Source organism: Taeniopygia guttata, chromosome 2, assembly GCF_048771995.1.
Source record: "Taeniopygia guttata chromosome 2, bTaeGut7.mat, whole genome shotgun sequence".
In the NCBI taxonomy this organism is placed as follows: Eukaryota; Metazoa; Chordata; class Aves; order Passeriformes; family Estrildidae; genus Taeniopygia; species Taeniopygia guttata.
In genome coordinates, this window is record NC_133026.1 from 126,883,109 (window position 1) to 126,906,194 (window position 23,086).

The 23,086-nt window shown below is 40.8% G+C and overlaps 1 protein-coding gene across 1 annotated transcript; it reads right to left on the minus strand.

Annotated features, from left to right (window-relative positions):
* Positions 1-10,590: 10,590 nt before the first annotated feature.
* Positions 10,591-22,741, minus strand: TMEM64 (transmembrane protein 64). Its single transcript, XM_072924813.1, has 3 exons — positions 21,712-22,741; positions 15,927-16,082; positions 10,591-13,268 (listed from the first exon to the last, which is right to left on the minus strand). The coding sequence occupies exons 1-3, from the start codon at positions 22,474-22,476 to the stop codon at positions 13,074-13,076; spliced, it is 1,116 nt and encodes a 371-aa protein (XP_072780914.1). The 5' UTR covers positions 22,477-22,741; the 3' UTR covers positions 10,591-13,073.
* Positions 22,742-23,086: the final 345 nt, after the last annotated feature.

Consider the following 23,086-nt stretch of genomic DNA (forward strand, 5'->3'; position numbering starts at 1 on the left):
TTTTGTCATAGGTAGATACCTAGCATCAATCCCTACCTTACCTAGAAACAGAGAAGATTCCTTGCACACTGAAGGGATGAAACATAAATACAATCTTTATTCCTCCAGAGACTTTTCTTCTAGATATTCTAAGGAATTGAAAATCACCAAATCCCTGTCATCTACAGATCTCTGTGTACCTGTTATTATTTTTAATAATTCTTACAGTGCCTGGAGTCCTCCCACAACTACAGAATCCCTCCAGAGTGGCTCTGTAGATGTTTATGCTGTGAACAAGACCACGCTGCCACAAGCACACAGCATAAGTGCATAAGAGAACAGAAATAATCTCTATTTATAGATGAGGAACAAAAGCTGAGAGACACTTCCCCCAAACGTGAGAGACCCAACATCAGATTTCCTTCTTTCAGCACAGCATTTATTCTGGGTCCTCCCTTCTTTCCCCAGAAGAATGGGCCTCTTTGCTTGCATAGATAAACCCATCTCAGTTTTGTGGGAATGTGAATTTTTGAAGCACCCTCAGCAGTAAGACCTTTTGAGACATAAAGAATTAGTCAGCATTAAAAAGAGAATCTGAGTGTGGCTTTACAATGGGAACTATCATGGGAGTGTGTCAGAGACTGAATATTTTAATTTATGGCTTAAACATCTTCATGAAGGACATTTGCTTATTATAGCAAAGCTGTATAAAAGCTGCAGAGAAGACCACCGCACCCTGAATAGGCAGCCTGACTTAACTCTGAAGATAACATAAAGCCTCAGGTCTGAGCTAGGGGAAGAAGAATACATTCACAGAGGTATCAAGCTTGGTACTTTTGGGGTGGAGACCAGAGCCCCAGGGCTACCAGCTGCTATCAGCTGCTATCAGCTATCACAGACCTTCCAACCAAAGAATGGGGGGAGGAGGAGAGGTTTTGGGTGTGTGGTGGAAAAGCCTCTGCTCACAGGCAGTGAACACCCACCCTGTGCTCTGTGCAGAGCTCAGCTGTGGGGCCCCTTCCCCCACGGGACAAGCTGTCTCCATATCAAGGACAGAGGGATGTCATGGCCCATCCAAGGTGCCCCTAAGGGGTCCCCAGACCCTGCACCAGGGCATTGCAATGGATTCCAGTGTTGCAAGGGACACTGTCAAACTTGCCCTCCCCAGGGTAGGCACGTGGGCATTCCCACCTGGCCAAAACATATATTAACCCCTGGGATTCTATACTTTTTGGTGGGGGACTCAGCACTAAGGCGACCAGATCGAGGAAAGCCATGAGCTGTAATTAGGGCCCCAGAAAGGTGCCATGTTTCCACCTAACCCTGTCTCTCCCTGTCCCCCCACCTCCCCATGCACAACCCACTCTCTCTCTTTCTTTTCTTTCTTTCCTTCTTTCCTTCCTTCCTTCCTCCCTCTTTCTTTCTTTCTTCTTTCTTTCTTTCCTTTCTCTCTCTCTCTCTTTCATTTCTTTCTTTTCTTTCTTTCTCTTCCTCTCTTTCTTTCTCTCTCTCTTCCTCTCTTTCTTCCTCTCTTTCTTTCATCTGCTACAGACCACAAGGTCAATAATTGTTTTCCTGCACAAATCCCTCTTTGGGAAGAGGTGGTCAGGGAGACTACAAACTGTGTACTATAACTCCCCATCCTGAGCACAGTGATTAATCTCTCCTGTTAAGTAGCCAAACTCAGTTATCAATATGAGCAAGCTCCTAACAGGACATAGAGTTTTATTTTAATTCTAAAGAGAGATGATTACTGATGTACACACGAATAGGTCAAGCTAATATAAAGAATACAGATAAAATATAAAGCAGTTTTCTATCCCAAAGCAACCCCTTTAATAAACTCCCACTGTCAGTCTTGAATCAGGTTATTTTATTGTTACAGGCAAATGTGCATGTGGCAGTGGACCAGATCTTTGCCTTTTCTCCTGGTTCAAGTGAAAAGCCAGGCAAAGAGCGTTACAAAAGGAAAACAAACTGCCAAAGGAGAAGCAGCTCCACTGAAGAGATGGGAACAACTCCTGTTGTCATGGGGGTTTTAAAAGATTCCTAATCCTCAGATATCACTGTCCCTTTCAAAAAAAAAACCAACCAACCAACCAACCAAAAAAAAACCCCACCAAAAACCTTGACATTGACCTCGGCAATACAAGGAATCCATTTTGAGAGTAAGAAAAAGGAAAAGAGAAAGATGTTCAAAATAAGTGCTGTACAAACAGTTGCCTGTCTGCTTCCACGTCACCTAAAAACTTCCTTATATTTTCAGTGAACATTTTCTTTAATTTATTCTGATCTAGACTATAACATACTTTTCTTCAAGAGATGAACAGAGGGTTTCACTTTCTGCAATCTACAATGTATATATTTTTATAATTCCATAAGCCGTTTTCTCCATGGAATATTATTCTGATAGTAAAATGAGTAAAAATGTTTAATTGAACATACCATTTAAGAAAATACTTTTCTTAGGGGGATACTGCACTTCTTTGTTAAGCCTTTGTTCTGTGAAGATGCAGGAACCTATCTTGCTATACAGACGTCTCTGCTGTGTCCAGACCTCAATTATTTTTAAGCAAAACTTTGAAGTTTTCCAGAAATGCTACCTGGAATTTTCTCCATGTATTCAAAGGAGAGGACCAATGAAGGAAGAGACAGAGGATTATTTTCTACTACTCTTTTTATTAATTATTAATATTTACTAAATATGTGTTGATTTTATTTGCTACCTATGAAGAAGATTGTGAAGGGAAACTTTGAAGCAGTTTTCCTGCATTCTATTAGAATTTTGAGATCTAAAACCCCTGAGCACATGAATACACTTGGAAAATAAGGGGGCTTTTTGTTAACCAGAGCAAGGGGAGGATATCAGATACAGTGGGGGAGTTCTCTCTCATCCCTCCAGTTTGAAATATTTAGCATACTGAATTTTTCATCTAAGCATATTCTTAAGCCTTTAAGAAAGTTGGCTATTACTTAAGTAAGAGCTAGAGACTTAATGCATCTATATGTGAACATACTGATATAAAACCTTAAATTTATATAAGATTAAATTATACTGTAATTATAAAATACAACTAGTTTTGCTTTTATCTTCTCCAGTTCCAGTATCTTACAATGAGATAATCATCTAGTTCCAGAGTGGGTGCCATCTGTATTTTAATTTATTATTAAATCCTGAAACTGTTAAGCATACGTCAGAGGACACAAATCTAAATATAACACAGAGTTCTTGGAATGAATGTGAAGTTAATATTGTAATATATTGACACAAGATAATAAACCTTTCTTATTGCTACTGATATTTTATTGCAAAATTTCAGCCTTTCCAAATGGCAGCTGAAGAATATTCATGCAAGCTGCAGACTTCTGAATTAGCAGTGTGCCTTCTTGGTATTCCTCCCTGCAATGAACTAGTGCAGCATCTTAGAGTCAGTTTCATAAAATTCAAGTTAGTTTCACTCTTAAAGACCAGACTTTCAGGCTGGTTTTACTAGGACAAGATTCTGAGAAGTGGTTTTCGACCTGCAAGCACAGAGACACAGCATCCCACAAAACTGTGTGCAAAATTGTTTTATAGATTGAAACTGCACTATTGCTGAGATTCTTTTTTCAGATTAAGAAGAAATGGACTCTGAAATTCAAAATGTCTGTGTAAGTGAGATCACAAAGCTGTGAGCCTATTTAATCTGCAGTCATATATATATATATATGTATTCATATATATATATATGTATATATATGTGAGCAACCAATTTCCTGACCTCTTTGTTCCACGCCTCCTCTCTTTTCCTGTACGTAATACAAAGAGTACAAGCAAAATGTGTCAGCATTACTTTCTTCAGGATCATCTCAGACATATGCTGAGTGATCTCTAGAGCAAAGTGAAACCATATATAGCAAGCAGTCCTTTTGCTTTGAATTACATTGCAGCTCCAGCTAACAACCTCCACATGATTTAGGTTGAGTAACTTAAGATGATGGTAGGGAGCAGGTCTGGTTCACTGTCCAATATTTCAATACAGTCACAGCCTTCACTCGTGATTTATTTTACTGTACTTCTGAGCTTGTTCTGCAGTCTGCATTTAGATGACAACATCTAGGTAGATTAGGGTTCAGCAAGATTACAAGAAAAGTACATAAAATTCTAATTATTTTGTTCCAAACTAGAGGGAAGCATGGCTGAGGCAGCTTAACAAGAGACTGTACCTCTCCAAGAGGCATGACACATTTATCACAGTATCTTGATTCATCATGAGTGAAGATCCCCAAAAGCTGAGAAGTTCAGAAATCAGAGGGAATTGGGATCAGGGAATTGCTGCTTTGCAGAAGATATCACAGTACTCCCATTCTGATCCTCTTGTGCCTCTCCAAACACTGGACTGAGTAATACAGATGCAGCAGGTCACAAATGGCTCCTTAAAAGCACTGGAAAACATCAGAAGTGATCAGTGGAATTGAGTGCTGAAATGCTTTGGAGACCCTTAACACATGGCTTCAGGCATCATTTAGGCACAAAGCTACAGTAGAGAAACTGCTTTCTGGGTGTCTAATACTTATTATACATAACAGGAACTCTTTGAGAAATTCAGACAAATTATTTCCTTCTCTTGTGCTGGCAGCATTTACTACTGCCCTGATACTTTTAAATACCCACTACCATTACAAAATAGGAAAAATAAAACAGTTGCCAAGGCAGCATAAATCCAAAAATGTCTCAGTAATTTCAATGTACTTAAAACATTAATTTGAAAGTGTTTGGACATTTGTCTTAATTGTCATTATTGTAGATACCTCTAGAAAGAAAAACACTCTGCTCTAAATAGCTGATATTCTGGTATCATTTTTACCAATATTATTTTGACACTTTGAAAAGTACACTTTAATAATTACCATGGCATTTAAGAGAAAATCTTGGAATCAAATCAAATACGATATAGATACTTAATTTAACATTTAAATACAACTATTCAAAAATTCAAGTTTTGGGCCTCTGTCTAGGAAGCTACTGCATGAAATGGCAAAAATGCATATTCAGCAGCAGAATAAAAACAAAATTAGTCTGAGATGTCACTTGGGATTTAATATTCTTCTTTGTTCTCCAGCTGTAACTTAGCCAAATCAGCGTTTGGAGATGCTTTCTCCTCATCCATGATCTTCATGCACAAATAATTATTTTGCCACATAAATATGCACAGTGCATGTATGTCATTACAATCACAGAGAAACAACAAATCCAAGGAATTGTGCATTTCTTTGACCTGCAGGGCTGAATGTAAGAACATGACCTTTTGCACCTCTGCTTTCTGTCCAAATTTCCTCGTTGCTGTACCAAGCCCCCAGCACCAGCCTCCCACCAGCATCGTCTGCTCGTTCCTGCTGGGCTCTCACAGCTGAAGTGCCTCTGAGGGAGTTGTAGCCCCCAACTTCCACTCAACTGCTTTGACTATCTAATGGGCAGGAAGAGAAGACAAAGCCAGAATCTTCCCAAAGGTGTTCAGTAACAGAAGCAATAGACACAAACTGCAACACAAGAAATTCCAACCAAGTACAAGGAAAAACTCTCACCATAAGGTTGGTCAAGGATTGGACCGGGTTGCCCAGGCCTCTGGATCCTCCACCCTTGGGGATATTTAAGCCTCAACCATATATTGCCCTCAGGAGAGTAGATCTAACTCAGCAAGGACTAGACTAGATATCCTTTCCAATCTTCATTACTCTATAATGCTAAAACATGGAGGCACACTGGAGCTCTTCTGGACCTTCAGCTGGTGAAAATGCTCTCATTTGTTCAAGGCAGAAGTTCCCAAATTTGTTATGTTAATTCTTAAATATAGGGGAAAATAAGAGGTAGGTTTTTTGGGGGTTTTTTTTTAGGAGAAAACTCATCTCTTATTTAGGTAAGTGTAATCACACAGTACACCTGTAAAGGGCTTCCATCAGAGGTACCTCAAATATTGTAAATATCATTATGGCCAATGATAACCATTACCAGAAAGTGCAGGTGCATTTCCCAGAATTCCATTATCGAGTTCTAAGCTGGTTAGAGCTGCTGCTAAGGGGAAGGGATTATTTGCTCAGGCTTATGCCATATTATCACAGCTAGACATTTGCCCAATTCTGAGATACTGAAGTGGCTCATACACAACGTAGAGCATAGGAAGAGAACACCAGATACTTCTGCTCTACACATAACTCCAAAAACTGAATACTCAAGGACTTTTCCCCAAGATAATATAACCCATGTCATACAAATCCACCTGTGCTTCACTACCTGAGTACTTTTTTACCTCTGTTTATGAGAGCAGATATAATGAAGAAAAGCAGATTTGTACCAACATACCTGCCACTTAAAAAAGCAAATTTCTGCCTTGTCTCAAGGTTAATATTCAGTAATCTGTACAAGTCTGCATTTTCTGCATTGTTAATACATTCTTCTGTGACTCCCTTTCCTTTTCCTATTTGGGTTTTAACAAGTAAAAAGGATTTTAAAAATATATTTAATCCCTTCTTTATGGAATGACTCACTGAAAAGGAGAGAATAAAGTCCTCTAATTATAGCTGCCAGGGTTTTTACCTCTTGCTAAGTATACTAATATTCTTTTCACTAATTGCAACTTTCTCCTTCCTCCTCTAAATTTTAAATTCTCAAACTGCTTCTTTATGGAAACATTTTTGAAACTCATTATTACAAGACTTTTCTCAATTGCAAATGCCAGGGCTCTGAGAAGCCCAGAGTTATTTCCCCAGACCCTGCCATTTTCCCACCTCCAAGCTTGTTTGAAAGAACACTACCATACCCAACTTAATTAAAGGAAGCATCCATTGCAAGAAGAATGTCTGTCATTAGACTGAGTGAAGTAGGTAGAAAAAAGACAGATTCTTCAGCTGAAAGGAGACAGCCACTGAAAAATACTGCTCAATGATGGAGCAGCATGTATACATAGCAGAATCCTCTATTTGCCTGCAAACCAAATGATAACTGTACAGAATCTGAAACTGCTGTGGTTGCTGTGGGGGCAGGAGGAAGGAGGCTTGCTGTAGTCAGAGAAATACATTTCAACTCACTGCACCAAAATCAACTGTGCTCTGACTAAAACCTGGGAAGACACACATTACATGTTACAACCACTGCAGCCTTCCCACAGAACACAACACAAAATGCTTGTAAAGCACCAATCTATATGACCTTGGAGCTGCACATGCATATGGCTATGGTTTCCACAGTTGTGAAACCCTAAAATTGAATGCCACATAAGAATGGTTGGAAATCAGTGATTCTGTCCAATGTCAGCTGCAAGGAAATTCCTGCATGGCTACCACAGCACTGGTCCCTCACAAGCTCACTGCAGAACCTCACACAGGAGCTGCTGAAAGTGGAAGAGATTACTACAGCTGTCTGAACTGAAAAAAACATAGCTTTGTACCTCAATTTACATCCATGAGAGAATATACTAAATATTAATTTACTGGTATGAATTTTACCAGTTCTGTAGCTTTCTTGGGTGGCAGTGTTTGGGGACTTTTTTTTAAATTATAATTTATTTTGTTTGGTTGGGGTTTTTTTTGTTTTGTTTTCATGGTTTTTTTGGTTTTTGTTTTGTTTTGGGTTTTTTTTAGATCACAGGGAAAGGATGAAAGACAGAGAAACCTCTGGCTTCAGCTTAGTGATTTCTGCCTCCCCAGCTGGTAGAAAATCAAATGGCAAGTGCACAGCTCTTCCTCCCCCAGCTACCACCTGTGCTAGGCAAACCAGAGCAAGGCAAAAAGGAAGTCTTTCAGGCAGGCAAGCCATCTGCCATGTGCTGCTGCTGCATAAGACATCAAAAGGGCAGCAATAATGTTCCACTTTTGATGAGATCTAGCCATTACTTCTGGTTTGCACCTCTATAGCTCAAATTAAAAAAGCAGGCCCTGGAGGCAGAGGTGTGCATCCAGCAGCTCTCCAGAATCTGAGAAACACTCTTTATTTGAGTGTTTACTCCAGCTTCTTCTGAGGCACTATCCCCCAAAGCTGTAAAAGACATCTGAAACAGTCCTAAAAAGTCAAGGTTTACAGCTTCATACTGTTGCCATTTCCGTGTTATTTACTTCCAGTAGTACCACTCCCACGCCTCTCCACCCCAAAAAGTCCAACCAAAAACAACTCTATATCATCTGGGTACTTCATAATCTATTCAAGCAAATTCTTACTCCCTCACAAAAATCAGAGAATTCATTAGTCTATTCCTCTCACCACCTACCATTTCTCACATTAAATGGCGACTATTTGTGATCTTAAGCAATCAAGCTTCTAAAGCACAGTGAAAATTTATTAGAACAGTTCATCGCTGCAGGCCTTTCCGTCCTTTGTCCCACCCACCCAGTCACCTACAGACTTTAAGGCAAACTGTTCCAGCTTACAGGGAACAGAGGGAAACACCTCACATTCAGCAAAGGGAGCTCACCCACATGCAGGAAGACTGCTTGGTACAGATTTATATCGCAGGTGATCTCACCCTGTTATTAGGACAAACTAAACCTTTCTAATTTACAGAAAAGTCAGCAGAAGATTATTTCAGAAGAGGTCTAAAAGTCAAAGCATGCTAGAATTCTCTAGAAAAGAAAATGCTGACCTGCCTCTAGGCGAGGCTACCCAGCTGCCCTGCCCTGGAAAGAAGTTGCCAAAAGATTTGGCAATTACAAAACCAAGGCACTTAGGTGTATTCAAAGCTGCAGCAACATTATGGTTAATTTAACTCTTCAAACTGTGTCAGCTATACCCAGATCATTATTTCTTCTCTTCAGCTTGAACAACTTGCAGCTCTCTAAATTCCTCCTCCTCCAGAGGAGGGATGGGAAGCAATGCACTGCAGTCACCAACGCCAGACTGTGCTGGGCTGGAGATTGCATGACGTAAAAAGACTTGTCACACTAACTGATCCAAATTTTACATCCTCTTCACCAAAGCCAGTCCTTTATTATCTCGACTGACATAAGCTTATTTGGACTACATCTTGGAAACACTGTCTCCCAAAAAGGATGGCACCTAATATTCAAGGATCAGGCAGAACAAGCCCTTCTTGCTAATGACTTTTGTTCTAAAACAAAGCAAAACCCCCAGTACATTAAGCCTTTTCTACTAATTTCTTTAGTAATGCATCTGAAGTTCTAAATAATTAGAAGGAAAGTTAGAGGACTTTTCACTCTCACAACAGCAAATCTGGCCCAGCTAATTTCCCAAATGAATCGAGAATCCAGAGCCAACCAACTATATATTAGTCACTTGGCTAGCAAGGAGGACTAAGCTCACACTAATGAACTTAGGACTTCATTAAAATGTAATTTTAAGTTTAGCAATAGTCCAGGATAATATATTGTAGTAGGAAGGTGACAGGATTGACATGGCAGACTCAGCTCCTTGCTACTTATCTCTAATAAATATAAATTAAAAATCAATACAGCAGGGTAGTGCAAGACAAATGCTAATGTCCATGAAGAGAGAATTTGTTAGACTCATTACCCCTCTGCTGCCAGGCACATCACTAATTCTCCAGGACTGGAGAGGACAGAGACAAGCTGCTTTGCACAGCACAGCCAGAATTTGCATCAGCTCCCCTTCTGCAATCGATTCGTGTCCCCTCGTGCCCAAACCATCACGTTACAATGACAGGACTAGTACCAACTTGGAATTACTGTGAGAAAGCCTGTCACAGAGCTACCAAATTTCTTTACTTGTGCCATGAAAAATGACCACAGTGTGAATGGGAACACTTTCATATTTCATTTTATGTATCGTATCCTAGATTATTTGCAAGACAACTGATGACTCCAGTTATCTCAGTCAGAGAAAATCCAAATTGTATCAGCCTCAGCTGGAAAGCTGAAAATGAACACAAAGGATCCAATATGGAACAAAAGCCACACACAATCTAAGAGCAGCTTTCCATTCTTCAAACTTGACCTAAGCAATGCTTGCTCAAGTTATTGTGCAAAAATTAGCACAAAAATAGTATATAAAGGTCTGGGACTAAAAAAGGTTTTTCTCACAGATGCTTAGTCTAAAGTTAAATTTTGACGAATTTACTGCACACTTGCACTTACCACAAGGCAGAAGAAAAACTGGCACCATGCAGCTGAGATTCTTTATGACCTGCCCTTTAGGTATCTTTCATACACAAAAAGCAGAAATGTTACCATCATGACAACTCAGAAAATATTCTTGAAGGTGACTTGCCATATACTGTTTAAACTAGTTCCATACTTTTGTGGGTTTTAACTAGACTAGGTAAGGAGCCCATCTTAAAAAATAGTAATTACATCACTTTTGCTACTGTTATGTCCAGAAATATCAATCCTCTTGCAGTTTTGCAGCATGTTTCTCATAAGCACATGTATGCTTATTCTTGTATCAAAAAGGCACCTGCAAATACCAAACCTTTAAAGTACTTAATATAATTAAGTATGTATTTAATTAAATGAAAGTAAAAGTGAAGTCTGTTTCCTTTGTCAGTAACTCCTCACCCATGGAATTCCTTTGATGCAGACAATTCGCTTTGTATGGCTGTATAAAGATGAGACTCCACTGCACCTTCTTTCCAACTACATCATAGCAACTTAAACATTTAATACATATTCCTTTAAAGAAATTTGAGTGAATTTATTGTATAAAATTATGATTGGCATGGTACAGAAAAGTTCCTTTTAATGCACATTTCCCATTAACTTGTACACAAAGATTACAAGTATCAAGCAAAATGCAAAAGTCTTAAGAACTAATTCCATACTACAAAAGTGTTCACATAGTGAAGTTACTCTGGTTACAAAATGTCATGGAAATAAAAGCACTTCAAAATACATATTTGGGAAATGTTTGAAATAATCAACGCAACCTTAAGTTAGTTAAAAAATGCAAAGAAAGAGCTACCCTCTTCAAAACACTATTGTTCATTTGGCAAGATAGAGCAAAGTTCAGATCAGTTCACTGAAGGACTGTTCTTCACAAGAAACAAACAAAAAAACCTCTTTAGTTAAGAAAGGACTCAATTACGCTATGATGACAAATAACGCCATCAAAAAGTTATCTGGCTCTCTTGTTTTCACACAGGAGCTGTCAGAGGCAGAGATGTGTAAATGAACACTTCCAGGTAGATACAGATTGCCTTTTCAAAAACCAACCAATCAATCAAAACTAAACCCCAAACCAAATGAAACAAAACAAAACAAAAAAAAAACCAAAACAAAATAAAACAAACAAAAAAAAAAAAAAAACAAAAAAAAACCCCCGAAAAATACCAAAACAAAACCCAACAAAAAAAAAAAAAGCCCCTAAACAACAGAAAGGAGACAATCTGAACTTTTTTGCTTTCATTGAACTAGTTCAGTTCTTTAGGTTGCAGGACCCAAGAACTCCAATCTGCAAAGGATATTTGAGGAACAAAATGGAACTCCCACTACGAAGGAACACGCAGATGTTTGGTTACGTGAGTGCTGCACATCCTCTCAGTAAGGCTGTTAGAGGCTCTCACATCTCTGCTTCCCAAAGGCCTTGAAGACCCACTATTCCAAGACAAAACTGCTTGGACCCTACAACCAACCTTACAAAAAGGAGGCACAGTCGTACTGTTAGAAAATAACACAAAAATTTTGAAGACTTAAAGCATCCTTAAAAACTCATACAAAATAACTACAAAAGAAGCCACACTTTACGTTATTTTTGTATCAGATGACTTGCATGTGTTTGAGCCACTGAACATTGGTATGTGTATCTACATGAAACTCACACGTACAGAACATTGTGTTCAGGCATTATTGTTGTTTTTCTTTTAGACACACACACAAGTTACCATCAGGTTATCCAGTCTATTTAATGCAGTGAAAAACAGTCCACAGCAGGCGTAAAAGGAGCAGTATCCAATATAGTGTTGTCTTGCAAAAATGGAGTCAGAATTCCTGAGTCTCAGAGACATTGCTGTCCTCTCCATTACTGGATTATTTCTTTTTCCAAGGAGAACCTCTAGTTTTCGTTTCTTCACTCTAATGAAATTTGTAATAGATTGCATCTTTTAAAAAATGTAAAACTAGTACAAAAGATGTGCCAACCAAAGTGAATTTTTAAAGCTTTTTTAAGGGAGAGGGGATTCACTTACAAAATAAAGGCCACCTTCTTGTAAAATTAGCACTGCTAATATCCCATCCTTCTGTTTAGAGCAGAGATCTAGCTCCCTGTTCTAGAAGCCTTACCACATGCAGTCATGTGAGCTGGAAAACTTCATTCTTTTAACAATTAAAAATATCATAATGTGGAACAGTCTTTTGTTAAAATCACCAAGGTGGCAAAACCAATTAAGTGTCATTCAAATAGTCATTGCAATCTAACTTCTACATTTTCCCTTGCACTTTGCATATTACACAGTGTAACTTAAAATGTAATTTAAGAGCACTTCAGTCCCACGATGTAGGATTTAAGCTTGTGTGAATACATTTGCATGGCTCTGCAACATTTGTAATGACTTAGAAAAATACATTCAACCAAAACTTTATATAGGGTTCTATTTTTTTTTAAATCAAAAATTAAGAAAAAGCCAAATGGTCCCATCATTAGCTAAATAATACACTCCAACTTCTGGAATCAATTCCAAAGCAAAAGCACATTCAAGAAGAACATACATTGAATTGTATACTTTCTCATTTATCTTTATCAGTAATAAAATTCTACTGTATATAATTATTTAGCCTTATAAATAATGCTAAGCAGAAAAATATTTATCTCTGTGCTACTTTTTTGTTTATAGAAGCATTTCTCAGTTTATAGGAGCAAAGGAAAAAAAACCTACTTAAAGTGCAGATTACAGGCCATGACAGGCATAATAAATGACCAAAGGTGCAGCCAAATTTGCATTTACATCTTAAGTTACTTTGCCATCTTCCTTGTCTTGCTAGAAGTCACCCCATGTGCAATTAAAGAGCTGGTCAGTTGGTTTGTGCCACAGTACAACCTGTAATCACTTGTAATTTTTTAAAAATCTATTTCAATTGTCCATAGATATTTCTAGGCAATGTTCAAGATATTTCTAGCTCAGGTTCACCACACCTTATTTAGTAATTAATACTTGAAATCATACAATGTTGACACCCCCTCCAGAGAATGCTACTGTCCTCTTGTTGCAGTATGTGGTTGAGCCATTGATGCTTGGCTGAGTGTCTTTAACAAGCGATGTCTTCATTTCCATTTCACACGCTACAATTGCTGCATTGAGTTCCACTTGAGCCCGGTGAACGACATAAAATGAGAGTCCTATGCTTATGACAATCTGCAAATAAAACAGGAGTGTTTATTGTGGGAATAATAAAGCAACTGATCTGAATGAAACAAAAAGTTGTCAATGTAAAGATTCATGAAGGCATCCACTGACTCAAGCTTCACAGGCAAGACACTGGAAGGGAAATGAACTTAGCCCCCGAGTAGCTCTAAACCTACATATGCTAACAATGTAACCAGCATATCTGAACATAGATATTATATAGAAATGAAAATATTTATATAAATTGAAATGATAAGTTTATTTCTTTCTGTTGAACTCCATATACTTGTTATAAAGCAATCCTTTCACCTTCTCTCTTCAATAAAACACCAGTCAAGTTTTTAGCTGAGATCCTCCTTAGGGAAAAAAAAAAAAAGAAAGTTTAAAATCTTCAAATAAAAGCCAAGGTGGCTTATAGTGAGGGTCCCTATGAAAGAAGCATGTTTCTCTGTCTTTTTAAAAGAATGTTAACTAGCTGGAATCTGCAGCTTGCTTTCAAAAAGGCAAAGATGCTATATTACTTACAACAGAATCTAGAGTTCTGCGTCTAAAACCTGAACTTCTATACTAACTGTAGGACTGTTTTCTTTAACATTGAGGACTGTTGCTTAAAACACCTGTCAGCATGGCAGACAGTGCTGGAACATCACTGAGTAAGGCAAGTGACAAATATGAGCCCAGGACAACTGCAGCTGGAAGGGACCCTGGCAATCCCTAGCCCAACCAGCTGCACAGAGCAGGGCTGGCTGTAAGATCAGAACAGGAGGCTCAGAACTTTTGTCCAGTCAGGTCTTGAAAACTGTAAAAGGACAGAGATTTCACTACTTCTCTGGGCACTCTGGTCCAGTGCTAGACTACCCTTGCAATGAAAATGACGCTCCTCAACAATTTATGTTACACATTTCAAAACCTGGCTAATATAAGATTCACAATGATACTACAGACACTAATATTTGAATAGATAGGAAAATTTCTATTCTAGAAGCTTACCGAAACATTTAAATTTGCTTTGATTTAGAAATATTACTATCAGTAACCTAGCTCCCTAGATAAATAATTTTTAAAATATATATATATATACATAGACAACCATGAAATTTGAAGGATTTTCAGAGCTATTTACTAAATCAAAGTCCCAACAAAGCTCATCCAGGCAAAGCACTCAGCAGATGCCTGAGAGACAGTGGGAGAATGCAAATAATTTTTCCACTAAAGGCCTCCCCTTTGGTTATTCAGTCATGTCCCAAGGACTGGTGTCAAGGAGGTCAGCACTCCTTTTAAAATATCCGGGCTACCCAGCTACCACTTACCAGGGCAACACTTATGTTACAACCTATAGAATCTGCAAAGGAGTCAATGTCAATTAAAAAATATATATATAAATAGGGTAAAAAAGGGAAAAGGACACTAAAAAACTACTACCCTGGAAATAACATTCATGACTAAAATAATAACTGACCGAGAAACCATTTATTTTCTCTTTGATCTATCAAGACTATCTACGCCACACTTACAAAGGCATTTTAACCATGTTTCATGAAAGCTATAAATTATATAGCTTCTATTTCTATTCAGGAGAAATAGTTCTATTTAAGAGTGCATAAATTTCATGGCAAGGGAGGAAGGTATGTTTAAAATGGTCCTAGACTTAGTTTTCTATGTTAGCATTGTTAAACATCAGCTTTATGACTGTAAAAACTGAGGAACAGAAATTATTGCAGTACCTACTGGAAGTCTGCAAGCCATGGTAATTGCTACTCAAACATAGCTTGAAGTACTGTCACTGTCAGAGGAGGCTTTAATATATAATATAATTCTGAAATACCCATAACCTCTATGTCTCACACTTAAGGCTTATACCCAAAATTTACTAATAAATTATTTCAAGAGCTAAGGTCACGTAAAGGTACTTGATTTACTTCTCATTAATTTACTCACTTGTCAAATTAGGATATTCTAATTTAGGCATTAGGGAAGTAGTACTCTACAGCATTTTTAATATCCTGTATATCTATGCAAAATGAGTATGCTGAGTGCTAGCAGTGAACAGTGTGTAAGTCCTGGGTCTACACACATACAAGCTTTTGTGTAGGGGTGGTTTGACAAGTCTAAAATTCAGCAGATTACCCTAGAAGGCAAGTGTTTTTCTGGATTTTCAGTCCAGAGTAGGGCAAATCAGTTCCAAGAAAAAGAAAAGCCATAATCTGGGGAACTTCTCTGCCTCAGCTAGCTAAAAACAATTAACTAAAAGGAGAGCTCTGTCCCGCTGTCCGGGACAGTTAGTTTGTTTCTAAACACGAAGTGCAGGCCTCTTTTCCCCGCCTTTGTTCTCAGAGCCAGTCTTAAAGGCGCTGAGCTTAATATCCAGCAAGCATCATAAAGTGATGCTTGCTGGATATTGCTAGGGTGACCATAAAGTCACCCTAGGGCAGCAAGAGAAGAAAACTTACCAAAAACTGTATCAGAAAAAGACAACAGTGACTAAGTTCTGCTTTATGTTATGGTGATGTGTGAGAGAATTACACTTTTCTCAGAGCATAAAACAAAATCTAAAGAAATCAGTCCACTGGAAGCCCATTTTTCTGGATATCTAGCAGTCAACAGAAATCACAGAGAGACAGACAGTACTGTTACCGAGGTATTATGAAAGCACTTATTTTAACTGACCTGTAAACCAAATACAAAATAGCCACTAACACTTTGTTCTGCAATCACATCCTCCATGGTGCGCAAGGTAGTGCCCAAGTACGAGTTCAGGAGCTGAGTAGGAAGCAGCCCAAATGAAGAAGCCATCAGGTAGTTGGGTAGTGATAAATCTGTAATCTGAGTAAAAAGAAAGAGTAAGAAATCAAAAGCAGCTCCAAACACAATCTATGTGTACAAACAACCAAACTACCACTTCCCATAACCATCCCTGCAAAATCATGAAAAAATATCCTACATTCCTTCACTGAAACTTTGATTCATGCCCAGGGGGAAGATAATAGAATGATACAGTATGTCTCTAGTTTTCATCTGTCCTTTTTAAAGTTACTAGGTTTGTTTTCACCTTATATTACACAACATCTCTGCAACACTCAGTAACTAGGGGTGCAATTACACTGTTCACGGAAGATACTTATTTTTACCTGGTGATTGAAGCCCTTGGATTTATAAGAATTTACTTGTGAGAAGAAATTATTATATGGAATGTGGAAGTCTAACAGAAAAATCTATCTGTTTGGCATTTTACGTGTATGGCAAATAATACAAGGGGTAATTGTTCAAAATGTCACTGTTTTAAATAGGATCCAGGTAAACAGAATGGCAGATACAATTTGTCTGTGCTGGGCAAGTTATGAGCTTATTAAGATACACACGTCTTTTAGTGACCCCTATGAGCAATAGTCATTTGTATCTATGCTGATATACGTGTATCATTGTCTACCAAAGGTATTTTGCATCTCACTTCAATTAGTGAATTAAATAGTACACACAGCTATAGGTTTTATTAATTTCTCTGGAAAAAACACTAATAATACATTGTTATATTCTTCTCTCTGCTGTGAAGTTTCTGTTCTGTATCAATAGGTGGACGTACAAGCTTACATGGGAACAAAGTACACAGTTCCAGCTAAATTAGTATCAGCAGCCATCGGGAAATATTAAAGGCAAGCATCACAAGATTAAAAGATATTTACACAAGAAAAAAGAAAACAAGAAGAAACTGGATTAAAAATTAGTATGAAAACGATGATTTTGAAAACAAGCATTCCAACAAATTTTTGAGATAATTCAGTTGATAGTAACAGAGATCTAATTAAGAACAGCTCTAACACTGAGAGCCTACATGGAAATTATTGACCTTGCCGGTTTTGTACAATGTTGAGGACCAAAGAATAGCAGCAATGTTACTCATTTTATCATGCTATTCTTAAAATAAACTTTAGTTACTGTGAAAGTCACAGTGCTGAATTCTCAGAGCTCTAACCACCATCAGTGGAAAGTTTTTGGGAGGAAGGGCAATGGAGGAGCAGAATGCAATGAAGCATAAAGATTAAAAATAATTCACTGGAACAAGATCCAATAAGCCATTTCCAAACTTCACACTGCATATTATACTTCCCACAGACTGAAATATATACCAGCACCACAAATATTAGATTTCCTTCTCTAGACAAGATTAATTTAGATTTATAATGAAAAAGGATTACATAATTATGTCAGAACTTCACATTTGACCAATACTTTCAAAAGACTTTTCAAAGCATTGTTGTAATCTGGGCCATGTAATAAGAATGCATAGTCCAAAGTTCCCATATTGCCAAGGGAATGAAGGAGCTGCTATTAAAAGTTTCTGAAATACTAATGCAGAGGCAAGATTTGCTAAGTAGGACACTATCATTACATCTGATGGAGCTGGGAAACTTCCCAAAGATTGCTTTAATACTCCTGGCACCTCTCTCATTTCTGTAGATGTATTAAGGACACTTCAGTTGCAGAGCAACATGTCTGCACACCTGGATGAGGCCCGAAACAACTGGACTTCCTGAGTCATGAGATTGTTTCCAAATGAAGGGGAGGCTGCCCCAGTGAATACACTTAATTGCAGCTTGTGCCTCCCACTGCAATTAAAGCTAAGTAGAGGGTGAAAAAAAATTTGAGATGTCCCTTTAAGTAAACTGTAGCTCTAGAGCTACAGTTGTATCCCTTTCCCCAGAATGCACAAGAAGTGGGCAGCATCCCCACCTAAGAAATTTGAGAAATCATCAATAAAACTTACAGCTTTCCATACTTTTCATTCTAGGAGCTTTACCTGTTTTATGAACCTACCAAACTGGTATCTGCATGGCCAGGCTGCCTAACAGAGCCTACAAGGGCTCTGTTTCTGGTGAAAGCTCAAGCCAGCAAAAACTAACCCTGAAATCCCAAACCAAGCATGGATGCAATTGTGTTAAGGGCCATAACAGAAATTTATTTAAATTGTATTCAAATACAAGTAGGAACTACTTAATTGCACTGATAACAATAGCCAGAATACCCCACCTCACACCCCCCCCAAATTAAGCTTTGGCTGGGCTTTGTCTCATGGAACTTTTGTGCATCCTTTGCAGCAGGCACCTTTGGTTCAGCACTGTCAAAGAATAAATGCTTCTGTCAAGACTTTGCTGAGGGCTCTTATGCCTTTAGAGATTGCAGCACAACTTCTCTTCCCTCAGTTTACAAATTCCTGTGTTTCAGATCAGGTCGGCTTTGTGACCAAGGGCAAAGGATAACTCTGTGCTTTTTCCTCAAGAAAAAAGCCCAAAACAAAACTCCCTAGAAATATTTCTTCCTGCCTCCCCCCCGCCAAAAAAAAAAAAAGCCAACACCACCCCCTAAAAAAAATCCCAGTAATACAAAAAACCTAACCAGCTGCAGACTTTCCAACAAGCAGAGGAAGCAGTGTGCATGTTCTTGCAAAGGAGGTACCATTTCTTCAACTCTGAGTTCGTTGTATGCATTTCTGAACCCAGAGGTGCACACTTGAACGCTCAGATTTTTTAATCAGATTATTTATTTCATGTAATATTCCCCTTAAAGAAGGGAGGGGAAGTATGAAATCCCATCTAACCTACATCTGGCACTACAAATAACCGGGTTGCACAAATCTCACTCCAAGAACAAACTTGTGGCAAGGAGATGATAAGCTGCATACCAGGCCTTCTTACAGACCTGCCTTCAAAACACTTTGGAGCTGGCAAGGTGAGAGAGCTGTGCGTGGGCAAACACATCAGTAAGAGCTATCAACCCTCCCCAGCAGCCCAGGCCACTCTGGCATCAGGAGTGACAACTAAGCAAAACTCCCTCAAAAGAGAAATACAAACATGCTTCCAGTTATCAAGTGCTATTCCAGAAAGGCAAACAAATGCATTACTTCACCCCTCTACTACCAGCAGAAAGACCTTTTAAGAAGCAACATCTTCCAAGTCTGGCTGGTGAAATGCTAAGGAATTTGTATTAATTTTCTTCTTGAGCCATTTTAACTGATATGATTCCCTCACTAATCAAATCCTAAGAAGCTCCCCCATCTTTCTCTACAGCCCCTACAAGTCAACCTCCCGAAAGCCCTCAGCAGATGGTACATGCCACTGAACAAGTGCTTGTAGAAATCATTTAATCCCAGCCCTGCAGATGACCCCGCTCACATCAAGGTTATGCCTTTCCCTGAACCTCATGTGTCACTTCCTTCCTTCTCTCTCATTTAAGTATTCTCAGTATCTCCAGTTTACTTAAAAATATCCACATAGTAAACATGCATAGACCAGACCACTGGAAAGTTAAAGATGTGTACTCTTCCTTAAATTCACTGTTGTTTAAAAATTAATACTTTTAAAATTCACTGCTGAAGCTGCTAGCATGGGGAAATGCATTTTAAACTTAAAACGAGTGTTAAGTTTTCAAATAAGTGAAATTTCAAGGAAATGACAGCTTGGTCTGTGTAGGCAGAAAACTGTATTTTTTACCTAACTTAAATTTGACTCAAAATGAGAAACGGTCTTGAATTCCTAGATTTGTATGCATCACTTTTTGGTGATCTAGTGGCTCATATTAAATGTTTTGAGTGAAAAATTGAGTGTACACTGTGCGTTATTTGACTATAGTGTACATTGTGTGTTATTTGACTATAGTGTACACTGTGCGTTATTTGACTATGCTATAAAGTAGTAAATCAGGAATAATAAACATAACCAAACTAAAATTAGCAAAAAACATCCAAGTTACTTGGCATAACTCAAGCATCTGGTTTCATCTCATTTCCTGTCTATAATTTTAACACCGAAACCATCCACTTGGAAAGAAAATTATTTAGCCCTGCAGAATCTGGAGAATACAAACTACAATGATTTACAGCATCACTTCAATATTGAACTGGCCCGAATACTCTGCTGAATCATGTTTCCAACAGAAGGGTTATGCCAGGAAGGAAATAGTTTTAACTTGGTAATTTTCTGGTCTGTTGTTCAGATCCAATACTACTCTATATCATCTACTGACTACTGCAAGGGACTTCCCAAAGCTGTGAACAAGCAGAGCCAAACAGCTCTCTCCACTTTAGGAGGGTCACAGCACAGCAGAAGCTTCAACTGCAACCCCGGACCTTGGCTCCAGGAGGGACTCTGCTCTCCCAGCTGGTCTAAGTCTCTTCAGTAATATACGTAATATAAGCCTGCAGTAATACAGTTTGAGAAATACAACAGCAAAGGTTCAGCTGTTCAGTTTCTCATTCTTAACAAGAAAATGGTTAAAGGATTTCTTAAAAAAAAATTACAAGTTGCTACAGTTCTTATGGATAGAGATCACAGGTCTGGAGATGAATGCTCCAGTACACTGTTTTATATACTGCAATTTAAAATATTTGGTGTGGCTGTTACACCCCAAATTTGCATAGATTGAATTTTACTTTAAAAAAAAATTGGTATTTGGTGACCTACTAATTGCAGCCAGATGATTCTGTCAAAATTAAGCAAGTGTTTTGGAAGGGTACAGGATCAGGACTGCAGATAGGGTGGGCTATAAGAAAGTGGCAGATCAAAACATGTGTTTAGATAGCCACTTATGTTAAAGAACATACAAGTTACTGATAACATTTAAAGTATTTCACAATCCAGATTGCTTTGTTTTGATTTCACCAAGTTAGTAAATATAACTGAGGCACAAGAGAGCCAAAAGCAGATCCTTCAGACAAAGTACTCAGGAAGCAAAGAGGGTCTGAAATTGTCATCAGCAGCATGACAATACTCAAACCACCCTCCATGTTCTTCTTTATTTTTTTCCTTTAAGATGATCAAAGAGACCAAACGAATGTACCAATGTTCACCTGAAGTTAGAAAGAAAAGCAAGACCAATCCTTATCCAGACTCAAGTTTAAACTAACTTTCAGTGCCACACCAGAGTACAGTCCCTTTTCAGGGACTACATGCTGCTCTGCCCAAAATCTGCAACCCGTCTTTGTGCGCATCCTGTATGGATTTGCCCCAACCACACCGAGAAAATTTTTTAATCTGTCCACTTCTTTCTTTCCAATATGATTACCTATATTAAGTAGTTTAGGAAGATCTGGCAAGACTTTTCCTCAGCTCTTACCACGTTTTAAAGTAGATCCCTTCAAAAGTACAGACACATCATAACTGTTGAGTTCTCCACAGATTCTGCTATGCAGCACCTTGGTGATTCTAACACCAGAATATAGTTTTGAAGGACAAGAGAGCAACTCTAAGACAAAGCCAGTGAGCAAGGCATCTCAAAAATCTGCCTGAGATTTTTAGATCTCATAGGCAGAGAGGGTTGTTTTTACTGTTGTTAAAAGAGAGAAACCATGGCTTGCTCCCAGGACAGGAGGCAACCTCTACCAATAACAGCAGCCACTGTGCCGAAAGACATCCTGCCAGCACTTGTCTTCTTCGGCCGCACAGCCCAGGCAGGGACTCACCGCGAAGACGGCGTTCTGCAGCCCGAAGGGGATCAGCGTCAGCCGCGACAGAAACACCACCTTGACGCCGCTGCCGCCCTCCACGACACGGACGATGGCACTGAGCGTCCCGCTGCCCTGGATCCTGGCCCGTGCCCAGCGGGCCAACAGCCGCTTGCAGGCCACGTGGGCGACAAATGTACCGACGAGGACGCCGAACACCATCAGCCCCATGCCCAGCACGAAGCCGTAGAGGTAGCCGGCGGCCACGTTGAGCAGGATGTAGCCCCAGCCGCATGGGAAGGACACGACGATGAAGCCCACGGTGAAGAGCAGAACGCCGGCCAGGCTGTCCAGGCTCTCGGCCCAGAGCAGCAGGTCCCGCAGGTACTGGCGCACCAGGGCCAGCGAGGCGAAGCAGACAGCGGCCAGGACGCACAGGCTGAGGCAGCTCTTGCACCAGCAGGTGCCCAGCAGGCAGCAGGAGCAGCGCCAGCCCCGGGCCTCGGCCAGCCCATGCCCGCCGCCGCTCGGCTCGGGCAGCTGGCAGAGCAGCAGCTCCGCGGGCGGCAGCCCGTCCTCGTCCGCGCAGGGCCCCAGCAGCAGCCCGCCGGCCCCCGCCGCCTCCGCCGGGACGAAGCCGATGGTGTCTCCGCTGCCGCCTCCCGCTGCGGTCCCGGCGGCGCGGGACAGCCAGCGGCCCAGGTCCTGCCGGGCGCCCTGCGCCGCCGCCTGCTTCACGGCCCGGGAGAGGAGCTGCAGCGCCGCGGCCCCCGCGCCCAGCATCCCCCCGGCCCGCCGCCCGGCTCCAGCGCCGCCGAGCCGCGAAGCCCCTTCGCTCCCCGCCTCCCCACGCAGCCTGCGGGCAGGGGCGGCCGTTCCCTCATCGCCCCGCCATGGCCCGGCTGCCGAGCCCGGCCGAGGGCCGGGCGGGGGCGGGGAAGCGGCGGCGGGGAGGGCGGGGAGGAGGGGGCCGCGCTTCGCCGCCGCCCGGCAGGCGGAGGGACCGGGGCGGCCTCCGCGCCGCCTCCCGCCTCGGCCGCGCCGCCGGGGCTGCGGCGTTAGACGGTGGCGGGGCCGCTCTCTCCGTCCTGGCAGTGGCGGCAGTGGCAGCAGCGGCCCTGGCGGAGCGCGAGTCCTGGGGGGCGGCGGCGGCGGCAGCACCGGGGCTCCATCTCCCCGCGCTGGGCTCCCCCTCCGCTCCGGGAAGCGCCTTGTCGGAACGGCGGTGCCGATGTGGCAAGCTCGGGAGGGAGGAGGCCAGGCGAAGCTCCGGCGGCTGCAGCGCCCGGCCCCGCTGCGGGGCTCGGCGGCGGCGCCCAGGCTCCGCCTCCCGCCCCGCCCCGGGAGCGCCGTGCCGGCCGGGTGTGCCCGGCGGGGCCCCGCCGCGCCCCAG

What these genes read in the sequence shown, in the direction of transcription:
- TMEM64 (XM_072924813.1), bottom strand. Translation starts at nt 22,476, where the DNA reads ATGCTGGGCGCGGGGGCCGCGGCGCTGCAGCTCCTCTCCCGGGCCGTG. An exon ending in TGCAGAACGCCGTCTTCGCG is followed by an intron (nt 16,083 to 21,711) that starts GTGAGTCCCTGC and finishes CTTTTTACTCAG; the next exon opens with ATTACAGATTTATCACTACC. An exon ending in ATTTTGTATTTGGTTTACAG is followed by an intron (nt 13,269 to 15,926) that starts GTCAGTTAAAAT and finishes TTTTATTTGCAG; the next exon opens with ATTGTCATAAGCATAGGACT.